The sequence below is a fragment of the Plasmodium berghei genome (assembly GCF_900002375.2).
Source record: "Plasmodium berghei ANKA genome assembly, chromosome: 2".
Classification (NCBI taxonomy): domain Eukaryota; phylum Apicomplexa; class Aconoidasida; order Haemosporida; family Plasmodiidae; genus Plasmodium; species Plasmodium berghei.
Genome location: NC_036160.2, coordinates 75,835 through 95,026, shown reverse-complemented (window position 1 = coordinate 95,026; position 19,192 = coordinate 75,835). Strand labels below are relative to the sequence as shown.

The window sequence follows — 19,192 nt, the reverse complement described above, 5'->3', positions numbered from 1 at the left end:
TTTTTTCACAACGTTGTGTCTTATTATTTTCTTTACATGTATATTCCCGAATTTCTTTTATATATATTTTTTATGCATTTATTATTAAATAAAGCAAAAAAAAAAAAACTTAATATTATAATTTGTTATTAAAAAAGTAAAAAATATTTATAAACAATTATATAATGAACATATGTATATGTTTAATCAAATAAAAAAAAAATATATATATATATATATATACATAAAAGGAGTAAATTTGCGTGAACAAATCCTTAAAATATCAAAACTGTTTTTAAAACACGATTATAATAAGTGAGAATTGGGATATAAATAATAATAAAAATTAAAGACAGTAAAAAATATATCATATAATAAATAAAAAGTTGAGTTTCATAAATGTATCACATTTGTAATTGCTAAAAATAAAACGAATAAAATAAAAATGTATGCATTTAATTCGTATTTGCTATTTTTACATATTTTCAAAAACATATTTTATATCGGCCCACACACCTTCAATAGTCTTATTTGCATTAATAAAAATGCATTTGTTTTCGCTTAAAAATAAATTTATTATAGGAATACAACCTTTATTGTGTATTTCAAATCTTTTCTTTAGAGTATTTATATTGTCGTCTACTCGTCCTGGAAAGTTTAAATGGGAAAGAAAAATATATGTATGTATGCATGTATTATGGGTGTATATATTATGTATGCATAATTTTGAAGTAATAAAACATGGGATATGCAGAAATATTCACAAATATATTTTAAAATATAGGAATATTTTTATATAGAATAAAATACCGCTAATTAGTCCACGGTTTATACACCTTTTAATCATATGTTCTTCATCACAATAAAGAAATATACATAAATGAACATATGCATAATTCTTAATAATATTTATCCATCCATCAAGGTTATTGTAATTTCTTGGAAATCCATCAATTATAAATTTATATTTTGCTTTTTTTAGTGTTTTATTTTTTTTTAATATATCCAATACATAATTATTTTCATATATATTATTTTCATATTTTAAATTATCACTATTTTCATCAATATTAGTATTTTCTAAATTTATTTTTTCATCTAATAAATTAAATGAAAAACTATTTAATTTTTCTACATCTTCATTATCACATTTTTCTTCATTTTTTTTCATTCTATTAATTTCGTCTTTCATTTTATGTTTCATTAGTTCTATAGTTATTTCTGCAGGTGCAATTTTTCCTAAAACAACAAAATGTAAAATATATTTTTTTTAATTTTGAATGTAAGTTATTGGAACCATTTTATACATATAAAGGAAATTAGAACAATATTAATATCTTGGGAACTATAACAATTATGTACATAAAAAAAAAAAAATGAATTGTATTTTATTTCAATAACCATTCTTTATAGAATCTTCTACAATTTCTTTGTATTTTGAATCTGTTTCATTTTTTTCGCATTTTATTAAATATTCTCGTAGGCAATCACCTAAATAAAAATAATAAGCAATATCATAATATTTGGCTGTATGTATGAAAATTATATGGAATATAGTGACTAGAAATAACCTGCACTGATGTGAATAAAATTGAAGTTTTCTTGAATTAGTTTGCATTGTGTTCCTTTCCCACTACCAGGGCCCCCAAGCATGAAAATCTTTATAAATGAGAAAAAAAAAAAAAATAATAATAAAATAAAATGATTAGTCCATTACAATTATTTTTTGGAGAATTTTATCTATGCTTACCACAAAAGGCTGATGCATATCCATTCTAAAAATGTTATTTGCAAAGAATATTCGTTCTACACTTTTGTTGATGTAAAATAATTTTTTTTCAAAGAAGAGCTTATTGAAATGTTTAACCCTCCTTATATTATTTTTCCAATGTGTATTTTTTAAAGTGTACACTATACTATTATTATGAGCATTTGTTCTATTTAGAAAAAAAATATATTTTTTTTTATTTGAATAACATATATTTTTAGTTATAAAATGCGAAAAAACTACTGTTACCATAAAAAAAAATTTTATGAATATTTTCTTTATATTCATATAGTTTTATAAATAATGATACATATTCTTTCGCTTCAATGTTAAACAACAAAAATAAGAAAAAAAAACATCAAATGTTTTCTTTATTTTTTCATCTTTCCACTTAAAAGATGTTATTTTAAAAATGTTATAAATAGTATAATATAGAAATATATAAAAACATAAATATAGTTACAGATAATATTTCTTATGTTTTTTATAAAGAAAAAAAATGTTTATAAATAACGCAGCGAACATATTAAAAAAAAAAAAACTATTTGTATGGAATATATGAACACTTCCGAAAGGGGGTTAAATTTATGAAGGGAAATTTTGTATACAAATATTTGAAAAAAAATGTAGAAACAAAATAAATAATAATATAAACTAAAAAATAACAATAAATAGAAAATAATAAAATGGGAATAAAGCATATATTAAAATAAAAAAAAATACATATATATTATTTTAATTTTAGATATATTTAATTTTTATAGGTATTTATTTTATATAATCGTGATCTTTGTCGAAACACAGTAATATCAATATAAAAATCGTTAAAATAGACATAAAAATAAATAAATGGAATAATTGTAATATTATGTATATATACACTTATTCAATATCCGAACTCGTGTGTATTTCCAGATTGTTACACGTCCAGCATGCGAATTAGATTATTGAAATATTCAAAGTGATATTTAAAATAATCAGGTGTTGAAAATAAATTAAATAAAAAAAAGAAAGGAATCATATTTTTCGTAACTTCATGTATAATTTTTTTACAAAAGATAACTATATTTTTTATGTTTTTATGTATAATACTTTTATTGTGTGTTTCCATTTTTTGACATAAATGTGAGTTATTTAATTTGATTTCACATAATATTATAAGAAAATAAATTTTATTTATTTGTATTTTACAAAAATTATTTAATTGCATTAGTACACCATTTTTTAATTTATTCAAATTTTTTATTTTAATATTTATATACAATTCAACAGAATTGGGGATATCCCTTAAAAAATGTAAAATGAGGGAATGTGGTTTATCATTATTATATGCCTTGAAATAGTAACATTCATTATTTTTTTCTCGTTTATGAATAAATTTTAAGTCTTCTTCAATACTTTTATAGTTTGAATAACCTCCCGATAGTTTTTTTTTTTTTTTTCCTTTACAAATGGTAATGGGACCATCGCTAATATTACATAGATTATTGTTCATGTTATTTGTCTTTTTATTAACTTGATTTTTGGTTTTTCTATTTGTTGAGTAATATTTCGGAATATTATTTTCAGCGTGTTCATAAAATAAATGAAATTTGAACCAATTTAGTTGCATTTTTTGGTGATATAATTCCACAGTTTTAACTAACTTGATATATTCATTGTATTCTTCTATTAAAAGAAGTTTTAATTCCTGTACATCCAATAACTTGATTTGTTCATACATTTTGATCCATATTACCTTACTTGGGCATGTTAAAAATGTTACAACAAAAATAAAATAATAAGCAATAAAATAGTAAGAATAGTATAACAAGGAAATATATATAAAAATATGTAGGTTTAAAAAATTGAATAGGTGTAACTTAAACCATGTAATGATATAGAAACGTGTGTATGATTATTTTCGACACCCCCAAAAAAATGTTAAAATAGCTAGATATGTAAAAAAAAAAAATACACAATTATGCATGTACAAACTAAGTTTATATAAAAAGGTTAATAAAATTGTTGAGGGTTTTTGTACGTGAAAACATCATTAATTGTGTATTTTTTATCAAAGTATTGTTGATATAAATAAATTTTAGATTTATTTGAGGAATATTTAATTTTAAAGCATTTAATGAGATTATCCAGATTATCAAACCATACATTTACATAATTATTACTTGAATGATTTAAATTTAATAAATTAAAACTGTTAATATTTGAAAAACGAAATAAATATATTTCCTCTAAGCAACTAAAGTTAAAATTGCTATTAGTTAAATTTTTTAAGTCTGGTTTCAAACCAAACCAACACATATGATAAGGGAAATCATTCAGTGTTTTATTCCCTTTAAAAAGCATTTTGCATTTAAACAACTATATATCAGTATACATATTATTAAATTTTGTTCACATATATTATATGTACACTTTTATTTCGTGTATAATATGTGTTATAGTATATATTTAAAAATTAAGTACAAATAAATTTATAATTTCTTTAATGTTGTGCAACATCATTTTGTAATTTATTGTTTTAATGTATTAAAAAGGTATAAATCATAGTTTGGCAAAATTAAATAAAATTATAAAAGTGGATAATAGTTAAATAATTGCTAGGATATAAAGAACATCTCTGTTATTCTTTATTTTATTATTACTTATATAATATTTCTTATTATACATTTTTTCAATAAAAAAGGGAAATTTATATTAAGTGCATAAATAAATTTTTATTTGAAGTATTTTTTTTTTTTCACTTAATATACTATGTCATTGGTATATAGTAAAAAATGGTAATATAGTAATGGTTATGTATTTAAAAAATATAGTATACGCTCATTTTATATAAATATATTTTTCTATATGTTAAAAAATAATATTTTTTTTGTTTGGGATTTTTTATTTCCATTCAACCATTATTATATTATGTATATTATTTTGTTATTTGTATTTGGAAATCTTTTAAATTAAATGTTTATTAAAATGTGGTAAAACACAGTTTTTGCATTACACATATAAGAAATACATTTTCTACATAATATTTATATAAGAAAAATTCATATATATTTATTTAATTTGTTCATACGAAATGAAACAAGATAGTTATATGTATATTATTTGAAATAAACTGACAACTTTTATATTTTATTCGTATTTTAAACACATTTATCAGCTTTTTCTCTATATGTTTATTACATAGTCATTTAACAATTTCCCTTTTACTATATGTACATATAATTAATTCTATATTTTACATTATTAACATCTATTATTTATGCGTATTTTTAACTCTATATTTGTGTTAGTGAAAACAACAAAAAAAAAAATCTTTTATAATAAAAATAAAATATCTTTTAACAAATTATTTTTTCAAAATTCTTAATATAATGTTGTTTATTTGTATATGAGTTTTACTTAAGATACACCACAAAAAAAACATAATTCACATTATGTATACTTATATATATATAGTAGTCCAATTTAACTATATACTATTATTTATGATCTAAAAAAATGACGAAAAATTCGGAATGTATTAACGATATAAATTATATTGAGGTTGAAAAAGATGAAAATAAAAATATCGATTTGTGTAGCAACATCGAAATTAATAGTACTCCAAATAATGAAGATATCAAAAATAGTAGAATAAAAACAAAATTATTTTTTAAGAATAAAAAAAAAAATACAAAAGGAGATAATAATTGCATTCAAGAAAATTTGAATACTGGTAATGACAAGTGTGATTTAAGCGGAAATAGCCAAAGCGATACAAGTTTGTCAAATAAAAAAAAAACAAACAAAATAGAGTGTATTGGAAAAGACCAATGCGATGATAAAGTTAACGAAACATTAATGAGCAATATTAGTATTGATAGCACTAATATCACTAGTAATAGTAGTTATATAAATAGTGAGAAATTAATTGAATATAACGATGCCGAAGTTAAGAAAAAATATAAAGATAATTCAAAAAAAAAAAATGACAATAAATCAGACAAAACTAGCGGAGCAAGTAATAATAATAATAATAACCTCGAATTTGAAAAGGACAAAAATGACATCCATAAAAAAAGTGAAAACAATGTTAATGGTGATAAAAACAAAAAACAAAATAACGAGGGAGAAAATATTTCAACCAATTTGGAAAATAATGAGATTAATACTAAGAAAAAAAATAAAATAAATTCAAAAAAGGGAGGAAATAAAAAAACAAAGAACAAAGTAAACTATGAAATAATAATTTTGAATTTAAGCAAATAAAAAAAAGCTAATTAAATTGGAATGTGAAACGAAGTTATACATGTGATCATAGAATGTGCAAATATTCATGTGCATAATTTTGAGTGTATTTATGTAAAATGCTGATTGTTTTTATATGATATATTATAATTTATGTGTGTATTATTTCTTTATTTTTTCAGAATAAAAAATACTTGCAAAATTCCTGGGCGTTTTCATTTGATAAAGACAACCGAAAATCCTATGATCAATACATGAGCAATTTGACAACTTTGGAGCCCTTCAATACGATAGAGAAATTTTACAAGTAAAAAAAAAAAAAAATTTAAGTTAAAAAAAATGCACCATTCCAATACAACCATTGATACATATTTTTGCGCACTTTCCAGAAATTACAAGTATATGAAATCTCCGTCTTCTATTAAGGAGTATTACAATATTTATCTTTTCAAGCAAAGTTTTAAGCCTCTCTATGAAGTAAAAATTTATGAGATAAAATGCCTGAACATACAAGGAAAAAAAAAAAATATTAACATAAATATGTGTGTGCAAAATATTTTTAATAATTGTAGGAATATTCTAACGGGTTTATTTGTATTATAAAGGATGCAAACAATTTCAAAAATAATATTGCTGATTTAATATGGGAAAAAATGGTAAAAATATATTAGTCGAATGGATATATAACTAAGCCTTTCTTGATATGTACATACATAAGGTTGTATATAATTAATAATATAATAAACATATTTTAAAATTTTCCAAATTTTTTATAAAACTTGTTTATTATTAGGTCCTTTTATCAATCGGAGAAAAATTTAATTTAGTAGATCTTTCTGGTATACAATTGTGTATAAGGGAAAATGAAATATTCTTCAAAATATGGATGAAAAATTATTCCAACTATTTAAAAAACATTTTAACGTAATTCAAAAATGAGCAAATATATATTTAATTATATGTATGTACATCCACATATCCCACATTTTATGAATGAACTTTTTTTTGTTATAATATTTGTAGGAAGCGATTAAGCGAATTGCTAGATTTACACTTAAACGTGTCCTTTGTTATAAAAATACTATCCGTATAGCTAAAAAAAATTACATATATGAAAAAATTTAATGAACATGTTCATATATATATTGTATATATATATATTTTTTTTTTTTACTTTAAGAACACATATTTTAACAGGAAAAATGCCAACATAAAGGATAAAACTGAAAAGGGAAAAAAATATATTAAAAATAAATCATCAGAATATTCCTCCAAAAGAGAAAAATTGAATAAAATAAAACCATATGGGCATATTATAAATTTCCCACCTTATAATTTATTAGGTATTTATATATTTTTATTAATTTTTTGTAGACATAAATATGTGATAAAATATGTATATATACAAAGAGGATGATGATATTTTTGAATGTATTAATTTATATCTCTTTTCACTTTTTTAGGAAATCACAATATATACAAAAAAAATATAGACATGAACTTATACTATTTATATAACCAGAATATGGGTAATAATCCATATTTATACTATCCTTTAAATATACCCAATTATTATCATAACGGTTATCCAGAATATATATACAACTACAATTTACCAATTAATGCTGAAAATGTAAACTTTATGACACCGGATATATATATTGAAAATAAATTTGTAAACAGTCAAACGAATGGAATAACCTTTACAGAAAAGAAAAAAAAAATATGATGTTTTAACAGGGAATTTAAGGGGTAGTATGTATATATTAAAATGTGAATATTTTAATAATATACTTTTAGCTCATTTTTGAAAAAGAAAAAATGAATTATATAAATAATATTTATTTGTGAAGGGAACTCGATTTAAACCGAACAAATGATCGTTTCCTATAGTTTGATAAATTAGAATAGAAGTGAATATATGTGTGTATATATATTTATTTAGTGGAATATATATACTATTAAGATATTAAAAAATTTTGAAATGATATAAATTTGGAAGTTTGTAAAATATATTTGTTCGAAATTTGTTCAAAAAATAAAAGTAAAATTATTATAATTGAGTTTATGTAAAGGAATAGATATTTGCAAATAAAAAAATGAGACAACAAAAAAAGGGGAAGCTTATATTTAAAATTTTCCCACCATTTTTACATTATAAAAAATTTAATTTAAAAAAAATATATTTTAACATAACAAATTTATTCAATAAAAATTAATATTTGGACGAAATTACAAAATATATTTTCTATATATATTATATAAATATAAAAATTCTCATAAAAATCCGATGCCTTCAATTCAATCTATACCTACATATAATTTTACAATTATGTGAAGGGAATATACAATTACACCTTATTTCCGTTTTTACATATTTTTATTGTCTTTTATGTGTTCATTTAATGTGTTTTATACTTTTAAAATGTGTATAAAATTATATATTGTATATTTTTAATGTTTTCATAAAATTTTTATATGTTAATTTTTATATTCATTTATATATATATTGCCTGGTGAATGTTAAATTACATATTAATATTATCATTATATCATATCTTGGTTTATATATTTGTTTTTTTACATGTTTATATTTTTGAAGTTGTTAAAGATGGCTATGCTCATCTATTAACAAATAGTAAAATGTTTACAAAATTGAATAGTTTATCATTCATGTGTTATATGTACATTCTATGTTGTGTGTGTACATAATATATATATATATGTGTGCATGTATACGTGGGCGTGATGATATGTTTACTTGTTCAAATCACGCAAATGGCCTAAACCCTTTTTATTCAAATCATTCTATAAAAAAATAAATATAATAAAATATGAATCGCATTAATAGTTGTTTAGAGCTGTACAATGTGTAGAAATCGCGTACAGTATATAACAAAATGTATATGTATGTATTTATATATATTGAATATTCGACTTTAATAATATTTGTTTACTATTATGCATATCTGATAGTCCTCATAATAGTCATCACAAGCTTGTGTTAAATCGCCTTTAAGGAAATTGTTTCTATACCAATTGTTGAAACATCTCACATATTTTTCTTTTTTATCCTTACATTCTTCAATCTATTTTTGAAAAAAATATAATTTGTATGAAATATTAAAACTATAAGTTAAGGGAAAACATTGTGAAAATGTATATTTTAAAACTTACCGCTTCAAAATGTGCCTTTACTAAATCCTTTGAATCATTTTTTTTCGGGTTTTCCATAATATGTATTATACACTTAAACGATTTATTGTGCTCTTTCTTTGCTTGCTTTTATGGTCTTTGTTATTTATATCAGTCAACAAAATTGTTTCGTGTTTTTTTTTTGAATATAAGTTAATGTATTTATGATTTGCTAAAAAAATTTACCTTAATTTTTTAAATAGTTTTACTGTATTGCATCGTACCCTTTACAAAAAGCAACAAAATACATAAATGAATTATGTTCATATGTATATACACAACTATATTTAAAATTAAATAAATAGTAAAATAAAAAAATAATAACATAAGAATGATGAATATAAAAACTTGCATACATTATTAATCAAATATGGAAATAATATTCTATTATAATGTAATATACGCATAGAAAAAATTTGGAGACTATTCTTACTTTTGGCAAAATGAATTAAATGACATGTTTTCTCCCTTTATTTTATATGTTATTTCGGCTATATCTCTGCAAAAAAAATATTTTTTTTCAAAATAAATTAATTGTTTTAAATATGTTATATATAAATATAATTCGATTGAAATTAAATAAATTAAAATAGAGATGCAATGAAATATATAGAGAAATAACGGTGTATATATTTGATAATCATATAAAATGTGTATAACTCTATATGATATTTTAATATAAATAACTAAAAAAAATTACACAATATTATATGGCTCGTTCCTATCCTTAAATATAATAGTATCATCACATTGAAGTATATTTTTAACTTTCTTTAAGTTTGTGTAATTTCTTTTTTCATATTTGTCCTTAATATAATGGTATGAAGCATGTGTTTTTTTTATAGAACACCAAGGAGCATCTGTTTCTAATAATAAAAGATCCATTGGTATTTTTTTAACGGCATTAATATTTTCAAGTGTTTTTAAAGAACAGCCATTTACTCCTATATATAAGTTTTTGTAATTTGTTATTTTTTGAATAATTTCTTCTTTATCTGTAAAACTATGAATAACTCCGCCAACTTGTTCAATTAAAGGTTTATATTTTTCTAATATTTCAAAAAATGTATCTGAGCAATTTCTCATGTGTAAAAAGATTGGTAATTTAAACATTTGAACTAATTTTAATTGGTATATAAAATATTTAATTTGAATATATTTGGGACAAAAGTGTAATCTATCAAAATCTAGCCCCATTTCTCCGATACATACAATTCTATTGCTATGCTTTTCTATTTTTTCTTTTAATTTATCTAAATAATTTTGGTCTTGTTCATTATACAAAAATCCAGGAATATATAAATCACCATTTAATGTATTTTTGTCTACTTTTAGACCCTGATTTTTTGTGTCACATTCCAAGTTAATAAGTTCTTGTTTATTGGATTCATTTTTACAATATTTTAAAAATTCTTCAAATTCATTTTTTGCTATCATATCATTTTCCTTAATTTTATTTTTATCGATGAATTCATAGGAATTTGTAGGATGAACTCCGGCAGTTAAAAAAAGAAATTCCCCTTTAGGGTCTACATGGGAAAAACATGACATATATGTAGTATATATTTGAAATATAAGAAATGAATTGTCTACTATAAATAATATAAAAACAAACCATATGTTTCGCAAATGTTTAAAGATTTATCAATATCTTCGATGCATGTACATGTTATTATGATTTTCTCTACATTATTATACTTGGCTCTATTCAAAACACTGAAAAATATATACATGTTTTATGAGGTGACTATTATGTATACATTTATATATCCAAATGTCTAATTTATGTATTTAAAACTTCTTACTATTTTAAATCATTTTCATGTTTTTTCTTATTGTATATTCCGTCGAACATTTTATCTGCTAAATTTGATCCTATATCGATAAACGAATGTTCCATTTCACTCATTTTTATAGTCTTTGTATTATGTAAGATAATTTTTGTTTTTATTTTAAACGTTTTATTGTTTTTAACATATATAAAGTATCTTATATTTTTAAATATTTTAACAACATTAGCTTTTATAAAAATCTCAGATATATACCACAAAATAATAACACATTTTATAGAGTAAAAAATTAATTTCATATTTTTGTTGTTACATATAATATACATTTATTTTGTGCCTATATAGAAAAAGAGAATAATACATGCTAAACAAAATGTATTTTAATAGGAATTATTTTAAAAATGTTATGTATATATTTTTTTTTTGTAATATATATGTATATAATAAAATAAATATTATGCAAATTAAATATTATCTATATATTTTTTGTTAATACTCAAAATAGCCCTGAATATACTAAGATGTATAATTTTTTTGAAAATACAAATTAATGTTTTCTCAACCACTTTTAAAACATATTTTTTTTGAGGGTGTAATGAATATTTTTAAAAAATTACATTTATAACGCAATAGAATTGGTTTGCTCTAATATAATAAAATACGAATTCCTCTAGTCATTCATATTGTTAATTCGCATTTGATGTGACTATTTGTATTATATTGAGATGCATGAATGCTTTAAACTTTCTACATTTACAATATTTTATTTTTGGAGTATATTTTTTTAAAATTATCCCCTCTTATTATTCCTGAAGTTTGTCAGCCTTTAGACCCTCTACAATTATAATCGAACAGAACATCATAACTAATATATATATATATATATATATAATTATACTGTTAAGTGATGATGCATACTAATCTATTAATTTATACGGGGTGTAACAAGATAATAGTACAATATATTTCATAAAAAATATTATAAGGATGTATTCCTATAACTATGTGTATACATTTTCTCTTTAAGAGAAAATATTTACTTTCTTCTACAAATTATATTATATGAACCCTTATTAATTTTTATAAAATCGTTTTAAATACTGTAATAATTATGTACATTGTTTTTTAGGTGTTAATTTTAAATATATCAAACCTTTCTACCTTTAATGAATAAATTAAGATATCTTATTCTTGTTCTTATATTCAATAAAAAACATAATTGTCTTTTTGATTATTTTTTTTCGATTACAAAGCTTAACTAAATTATTCATAATACTTTAAGTTACAATTTTAGCGTTTTGTCCAATACAATAGTATGATACTTAATTGTAAGCTAGCTATATTAAAAACAAACACAAGTGTTATAGCTATCTACGTTTTTAAAACATTTTTTTTTATAAATATTTCTCAAAATATATTTAGCTATCTAGCTAGCAAAAAACAAAGAAGGTTATATTGTTTAATTTATTTTATTTAAAAAATATATTTGAATTATTATTGTCTTTTTAAACAATCGTAAATTTATTTTCAAATTGTTAATTATATTTTATAAATTATTTTCATTTCAAAAAACGTATAACCTATTTTATGTTTCAATTTTCAACATTCGTTTATATAACAATTTTTTAAAATTATATAAAAATGATGCATTTTCCAAAGTATTCATATACGTTATGTATTATCCTTATATTCGCTTTATTGTTTACCATAGCATCCAGTTATAATAATGAGGATAATAAAAATTTTAATGGAACAGAAAATGCAGCCAAAGCGATCCGGAAATTATTAAATGGTGAAATAGATACTATAAAATTAGAAAATGGAGATGAATTGAAAACAAAATCCAGCAGCAACATACAAGGAGATTATTCATGGAAAAATAATAATAGACGGTTATAGAATACCTCTAAGTTAAAAATTAGGAAATGTTTATTAGCAAAAAAAATACTAAAATAGCACTTGCAATGAAAAAAGGAAACATAGTTTATGCATATTTTATGCTATAATAAAATTCATGAAAAATTATAACTTTAATATAAAATGCAATAATTTTTATGAATTTGAGAATCGATTATGGAGGTTTAACAATATCAATAAAAATAATAGATATTTATGTACAATTCCCTTAAATTACATTATCACTTTGTCTATACTATTTATATATATATGCCCGTTTTAACAGTATAAAACAGATAAGTTATTAGAAACTAGTTAATAACTGTAAATATGGTTATTTTTTTGGGTGGATCATTTCGTTTGCTACCAAATTATGAAATATGTTAATGAACATTTAAACTTACATTTTGTATCATTTTTATTTTATTTTATTTTTTAAATATAAGCATATATTTCTACAAACATTTACATGTGATACATACAAAGAACACAACTCAAATATATATATAAAATCATTTTTAATGGATGCTTTATATTACATTTCATCGCATAGAATAATATTAAAAAGTAATGAAAAATGTTATATTTTTAAAAAACTTGGTATTATTTATTGTCTTGATTTTTCTTAAAAAAATATATGTAACATGGTGAATGTATTATGTCTTGACAAATATGTGTATATGAATGTATAATTTATTTAAAAATTTGTTGGTATTTGTAATTAAAATGAAATATTGAAAACACTTACAAAAGTCTTGGAGCATAGCTACTTAATTGAGGAAGATTAAATTTCTAAGTTTTTCGTCATTGATAAGAATAATAAAAAGTATCTTATAAAAAAATTTACCATGTAATTATGAATTATCACGCAACTTATCATTACACGAAAGGATAAATTATTTTTTGACTTCACCCTCAAAAATATAAATAAATATAAAAGATGTGTAAAATGTTTTGAATATATAAATGCATGCAAACTTATCAAATGGATACGTCTAATTTTGATTTGGTTTCTTATTTAAAGTTTTAATTAATCGAATGTATATTTATATAAATGAATTTTTAGGTTGAAACATGATCATCAATAATTAATTTAAAACTTTAATACATATAGTTAAACATGATAAAAGATGTCTGCGTTCTTAAAATTCATTATTTTATACATGTTTCGCTTTTATAGAAAACGAATTTATAATAGTTGTCAAAATGCGTGTAATTGTAATAATTATATTAGCTTCATTTAATTCAATAAAGGCGTGATCAATATAAAAAGTTATTATTAATAATAAAGATGTATGCTGAAACTTAGGTATAGTTTTAATAAACTATTTTTATTTTGTTGTCTTCATAATTGAATGTTTTTTATTATGTCATCTTTTAGAATACGAATATATAATAGGGATATTTTCTCAATATATTGATAATTTATTTTAATACAATATTTAGTATAGTTATATGTATATTAAGAAATATGAGATACGTGGTGCTTTGTGCAATTATATAAATAATTATGCATATATAAGAATTTTATTATGTTTAATTTTAATAATAAATTTACAATGTTGTGATTAATGATTCATCATAAAATATATGATAAATAAATACAAAGCATTTGTCTATGTAGGTATATCTTAATTGTAATTTATTATATCTATGATATTTAATATGAACATATATTTTTATGTGGATGTATTCTAAAGTATACGAGTAGACAACTTTTAACATGTAGAAATTCTAATAATACTAAAAATTTCGATATTTATTTATTATCCTAGAAATGGTGCTTATAATAACATTTTTGAATATATATTTATAAAAAACAAAAAGTAGATGGTGGAATATTAAAACAATAATCACTAATATATATGTTCATCCAGAAAATTTGGTAACAAACTTATATATCATGATAGGAAAGCAATGTTTATTATTAATATTCCAAAAAGGACAATATATATAGAAAATAAGAGTACATTGGATTACGGTTATAATTATATCAGTATCCATATAACACTTTTGATTTTTGAGCATACATATTCCATTATACCTTATAAAACATTAAAATTGCACATTTCAATAAACATATTATACATAATATAAGACATTAATTGAAGTAGATAATATGCCTAATGATTAAAATGTACTTTTGATATATTAAGATACAATAGCTTTGTGAAACATTAAAATAAAATATTCTTAACTATATATGTAGCATATAAATTTTTGAATATTAAATTCAATTTCCGCTTTAATAAAAAACTATATTTATGTGTCTGCTTAATAAAAGACACATAATTTATATATGGACAATAAAGCCAAAATAATACCATAAAAATTTATTTTCCGGATAATCTATTATATAAATATGAGAATATTTTATGAGTTTTATTATTAAAGTAAAAATAATGTTATTTATTTTTATAATTAAGCGAAAAGGATGTATTATTATAATACAAATATAATTAAAAATATAAAATAATTTATTAATCAATAATTATAATATTATAAATAAATAAAAATACAATAAACATTTATAATTTAATTATATAAAAAATTATATATTTATTTATATAGATAACCGATTAATTAATTAAATAATATAAATCAATTATATAAATTTCTTAATTAAATTAAATAAATTATATTTATTTTAAATTAAATAATAATTAAATAAATTAATTGTATTATATAACATTTTTATAAAATAAATAAATCAGTATATAAATTTCTTAATTAATTAAATAAATTATATTATTTTAAATTAAATAATAATATAATTTAAAAGTAATAAATAAATATATAATTTTAATTAAATAATAATATAAATTAATTAATTAATTGTATTATATATTATTTAATTAAAATTATATATTTATTTATATCATTTAATTAAAAAAATATATAACTAATTTATTTTAATTAAAAATGTTATATAATACAATTTATTTATTTAATTATTATTTAATTTAAAATAAATATAATTTATTTAATTTAATTAAGAAATATATATATATTATTTAAATACAATTAATTAATTTTATTAAAATATTATTAATTGTGTATAATACATATATATTTTTATTTAATATTTTAATTTTATATAATTAATTTATTATTTTTAATAATATTTATTTATTTAGTTGTTTTAATTAAATTAATTATTATATATTTATTTAGATACAATTAATTATATATAAAATTAAAACATTAAATAAAAATATATATATTTATTATACATAATTAATAATATTTTTACAATTTTAATTATAATATATAATAAATTAAATAAAATAATAATTAATATTATTTAATTTTGATTAAATTAATATTGTGTTATACAATTAATATTAATTAATTTAATATATTTCTTTAATTATAATAATTTAATAATAATGTTATAATTAATATATTTATTATATTATTTATTTTTAATTAATTTGTTAATAAATGATTAATTATAATTATTAATATATAAAAATTATATTAATAAAATATTATGCTATTTATATTATTCCAAAGATAATAAAATTATTATTTATACCAACCTTATAATTAATATTTTGTGTGCTTGTTTAATCCAATACTTTATTGTTATTTGAAATATATTATGTTCTATTAAATTATTAACATATATTTTTAGTAGCATGAATTATAACATAATTTTTAACAATTTTATTGAATAATTAAATAACTGTATGGATCACTAAAATGTAATAATCAGGTTATATATAAAGACAGTATATAACTTTTAGTATATTCAATATTTTTCAATAGACTTTCTTTAAAAATATGTATCGAATTTATTTTATCAATATATTGCTTATTGTGTTTTTTATATTAAACATTTTCATACGAAATAAATAAGACAGTTTGATTGATAACAAAAAGTATATTTTTTATATATATTTGTAAAATAAAAAAAATCCAGTTATATATTAGGTATAGTATCAATATTATAAGAGAAGCATCTTTAACTTAATAAAGTAAAAATTATAACTCTTAATTCGACTAAAATATATTTTTCTATGTATTTCACATTATCTTTGGTATATATATAACACTTACATAATATCACTGTTTTGTTTTAACAATTATCATTTTTTACAATTATAAAAGTAATTTTATTAGCATTAACTGGAATAATTTATAAATATTCTGTCAAAATATAATTGAAGACATTAATGACAATATGGTTAGTAGGTGAAATAATACAAAAAGCAATCATATTTTATAAGAGAAACTTTAACGATGTTTAATAAATTAAATATCAGTTCCTATAAACATCATACAAATAGCTATATCATTTATTCGATCTAGATAAAAACAATTTCAATCATTCTACTTGTTTCATTTATGGATTGAGATAGAATATGCAAAAAAATATTTGAAGACATTTACAAAATATTGTCTAATTTGAATATATGTAGTAAAAATCTAATTGTATCACTAAAAAAATGAAATATTATTATATCGCGCTATTATCATATTAAATATATATTTTATTGAAGTATTGTATTGATATATGTGTAATGGAAAAAATATAATTTGCATTATTTGTCATTTATTGAAATATCGCCACCTCAAAAATATATAATTTAAACTAGGATAATTAGGGTAAAAAAAATAACATAATATATAAGTTTTCTTATATAATATTCAGATCACAAAGATACTAAGTATTAAAATAATAGATGCCATATAAGAATTAGAGAAAAACAATTATATGTTAGCCGAATAAACTGAGAAAAATATTATATAAAAATTTATATATATTTTTGTGTAAAAAACTAATTTAATGAAAAACTATGTAAATTATAAAAGCATAACAAACAGTAATATAAATAAACAATAATAGATTAATGATTTATTTTTAAAAACATAATTTTTGTAATTTAATAATTACCTTTGTTTCATTATGCATCTTATTATTATATAAAATAGTATCTTTAAGTATTCTACTCATTCTTTAAGTTAATTTGTTACGTCCCTTTCAAATTTGTTTAATATCTTCGAACTGTTTTTCTGATTATACTAATATTTATTTATTTTAGTTAGACTTTAAAGCTTGTTGCTATGAACATATTGAAAAAAAAGCAATTATTTTCTACATAAAACGTGTCTAAATAAAATAGTACCCGAATCAATAATACATTAAAAAAATACTTTACTATGGTATTATGTGCATTTAAAAAAATTATACAAATAAAAATATATTTTAATTATTTAGAAGAAAAACTCATGCATCTTAAAGAAGTGTGCTATTTATTTTATCTGTAAATGCAAAAATACATAATACTTTGATATGCACTATTAATTATACTCAATGTAATATAAATTATAAAATTGTATTTTGTGTATATGTATTAATAGATTATTGAAAATAACTTTTATAATGAATTTAATATATATCACACAATATTTATTGTGATGATAGATAAATATGGCACTTTGCAACTATGTAGAATGTAATATGTTAAAAAATAAAATAAAAATTTTTCATATAATCTCATTGATATAGAATTTAATAAAGGAAAAATATAAACAAATACTAAAATGGAATTTAATACATTATTAACAGACAACTGAGTACAAATGTTCAAAAATTCGTAAGATCAAATGTTTATAATTTATAAAATCGTGAATCATCGAAAAAAGACGTACATAGACAATTTAACCATAATCTACCATATATTGTATATATATTTCAATAATAACTTACATTACATAAATGTTTTTATTAATGTGTTTATTACTGAGTAGTGTATCTTGGATAGACTTTACATGATTATCCCCCTTTTTTATATCATGTTTATAGATTTATATTAAGTGTTCTATTATGCCCCTTCAAATATTTTTTAAAGTAAATAATCAATTTATATGTAGAGTGAAATTATATGTAAATTTGATTATCATAAACGTTTTCTTGTAAATTTACATATTATACAATAATTTGGTGTTGAGAAAGAAATATACTTGAAGATTAAAACATTTCTAGAATATCTTAATGAAAGAAACTATAATAAAAAAAATATTCATTATATAAATAAAAATTAGAGCTTGCTTATTGTTATATATCCCTTTATCTAAATAAATTAGGTGCTAATTTTGAGATGCATTCATTAGGCAAAAATTGTTATGAAGATAATAACTGTCTATAAAAAGCGTTGATATCTGTAGTTTAAAAAATGAAAGAATGTATATGGATGAATACACATTTCATTCGAAAAAATGTGTTTTTAAATTATATATTTATTTTTTTAATGAAATCATTCTATATTATATAAAAAAATCAAGAAATCTATAAATTCCTTAAGCATGTTTTAAGTAAATAATGGTA

At 19.6% G+C, this 19,192-nt stretch overlaps 7 protein-coding genes across 7 annotated transcripts; 2 read left to right on the top strand and 5 right to left on the bottom strand.

Moving 5' to 3' along the window:
* Window positions 1-454: 454 nt before the first annotated feature.
* Window positions 455-2,035, bottom strand: PBANKA_0202300 (UMP-CMP kinase, putative; the record flags this gene model as incomplete). Its single annotated transcript, XM_034564297.1, has 5 exons — window positions 455-627; window positions 790-1,218; window positions 1,381-1,470; window positions 1,551-1,638; window positions 1,730-2,035. The coding sequence occupies 5 exons, from the start codon at window positions 2,033-2,035 to the stop codon at window positions 455-457; spliced, it is 1,086 nt and encodes a 361-aa protein (XP_034419749.1).
* Window positions 2,036-2,666: 631 nt separating this feature from the next.
* PBANKA_0202200 (conserved Plasmodium protein, unknown function) lies at window positions 2,667-3,470 on the bottom strand (the record flags this gene model as incomplete). Its single annotated transcript, XM_034564286.1, has 1 exon — window positions 2,667-3,470. One exon carries the CDS (start codon window positions 3,468-3,470, stop codon window positions 2,667-2,669), a length of 804 nt encoding a protein of 267 aa, XP_034419748.1.
* A 272-nt stretch (window positions 3,471-3,742) lies between these two features.
* PBANKA_0202100 (conserved protein, unknown function) lies at window positions 3,743-4,093 on the bottom strand (the record flags this gene model as incomplete). Its single annotated transcript, XM_034564274.1, has 1 exon — window positions 3,743-4,093. The coding sequence occupies one exon, from the start codon at window positions 4,091-4,093 to the stop codon at window positions 3,743-3,745; it is 351 nt and encodes a 116-aa protein (XP_034419747.1).
* Window positions 4,094-5,248: 1,155 nt separating this feature from the next.
* PBANKA_0202000 (eukaryotic translation initiation factor 4E, putative) lies at window positions 5,249-7,706 on the top strand (the record flags this gene model as incomplete). Its single annotated transcript, XM_034564263.1, has 8 exons — window positions 5,249-5,959; window positions 6,160-6,284; window positions 6,367-6,454; window positions 6,550-6,633; window positions 6,771-6,901; window positions 7,001-7,064; window positions 7,158-7,320; window positions 7,441-7,706. 8 exons carry the CDS (start codon window positions 5,249-5,251, stop codon window positions 7,704-7,706), a joined length of 1,632 nt encoding a protein of 543 aa, XP_034419746.1.
* A 1,028-nt stretch (window positions 7,707-8,734) lies between these two features.
* PBANKA_0201900 (conserved protein, unknown function) lies at window positions 8,735-9,211 on the bottom strand (the record flags this gene model as incomplete). The annotated part of the gene is made up of 3 exons (XM_034564252.1): window positions 8,735-8,785; window positions 8,935-9,066; window positions 9,155-9,211. 3 exons carry the CDS (start codon window positions 9,209-9,211, stop codon window positions 8,735-8,737), a joined length of 240 nt encoding a protein of 79 aa, XP_034419745.1.
* Window positions 9,212-9,354: 143 nt separating this feature from the next.
* PBANKA_0201800 (TatD-like deoxyribonuclease) lies at window positions 9,355-11,261 on the bottom strand (the record flags this gene model as incomplete). The annotated part of the gene is made up of 5 exons (XM_034564241.1): window positions 9,355-9,397; window positions 9,606-9,671; window positions 9,873-10,701; window positions 10,788-10,888; window positions 10,978-11,261. 5 exons carry the CDS (start codon window positions 11,259-11,261, stop codon window positions 9,355-9,357), a joined length of 1,323 nt encoding a protein of 440 aa, XP_034419744.1.
* A 1,342-nt stretch (window positions 11,262-12,603) lies between these two features.
* On the top strand, window positions 12,604-12,861 carry PBANKA_0201700 (conserved Plasmodium protein, unknown function; the record flags this gene model as incomplete). The annotated part of the gene is made up of 1 exon (XM_034564230.1): window positions 12,604-12,861. The coding sequence occupies one exon, from the start codon at window positions 12,604-12,606 to the stop codon at window positions 12,859-12,861; it is 258 nt and encodes an 85-aa protein (XP_034419743.1).
* Between the last annotated feature and the right edge of the window lie 6,331 nt (window positions 12,862-19,192).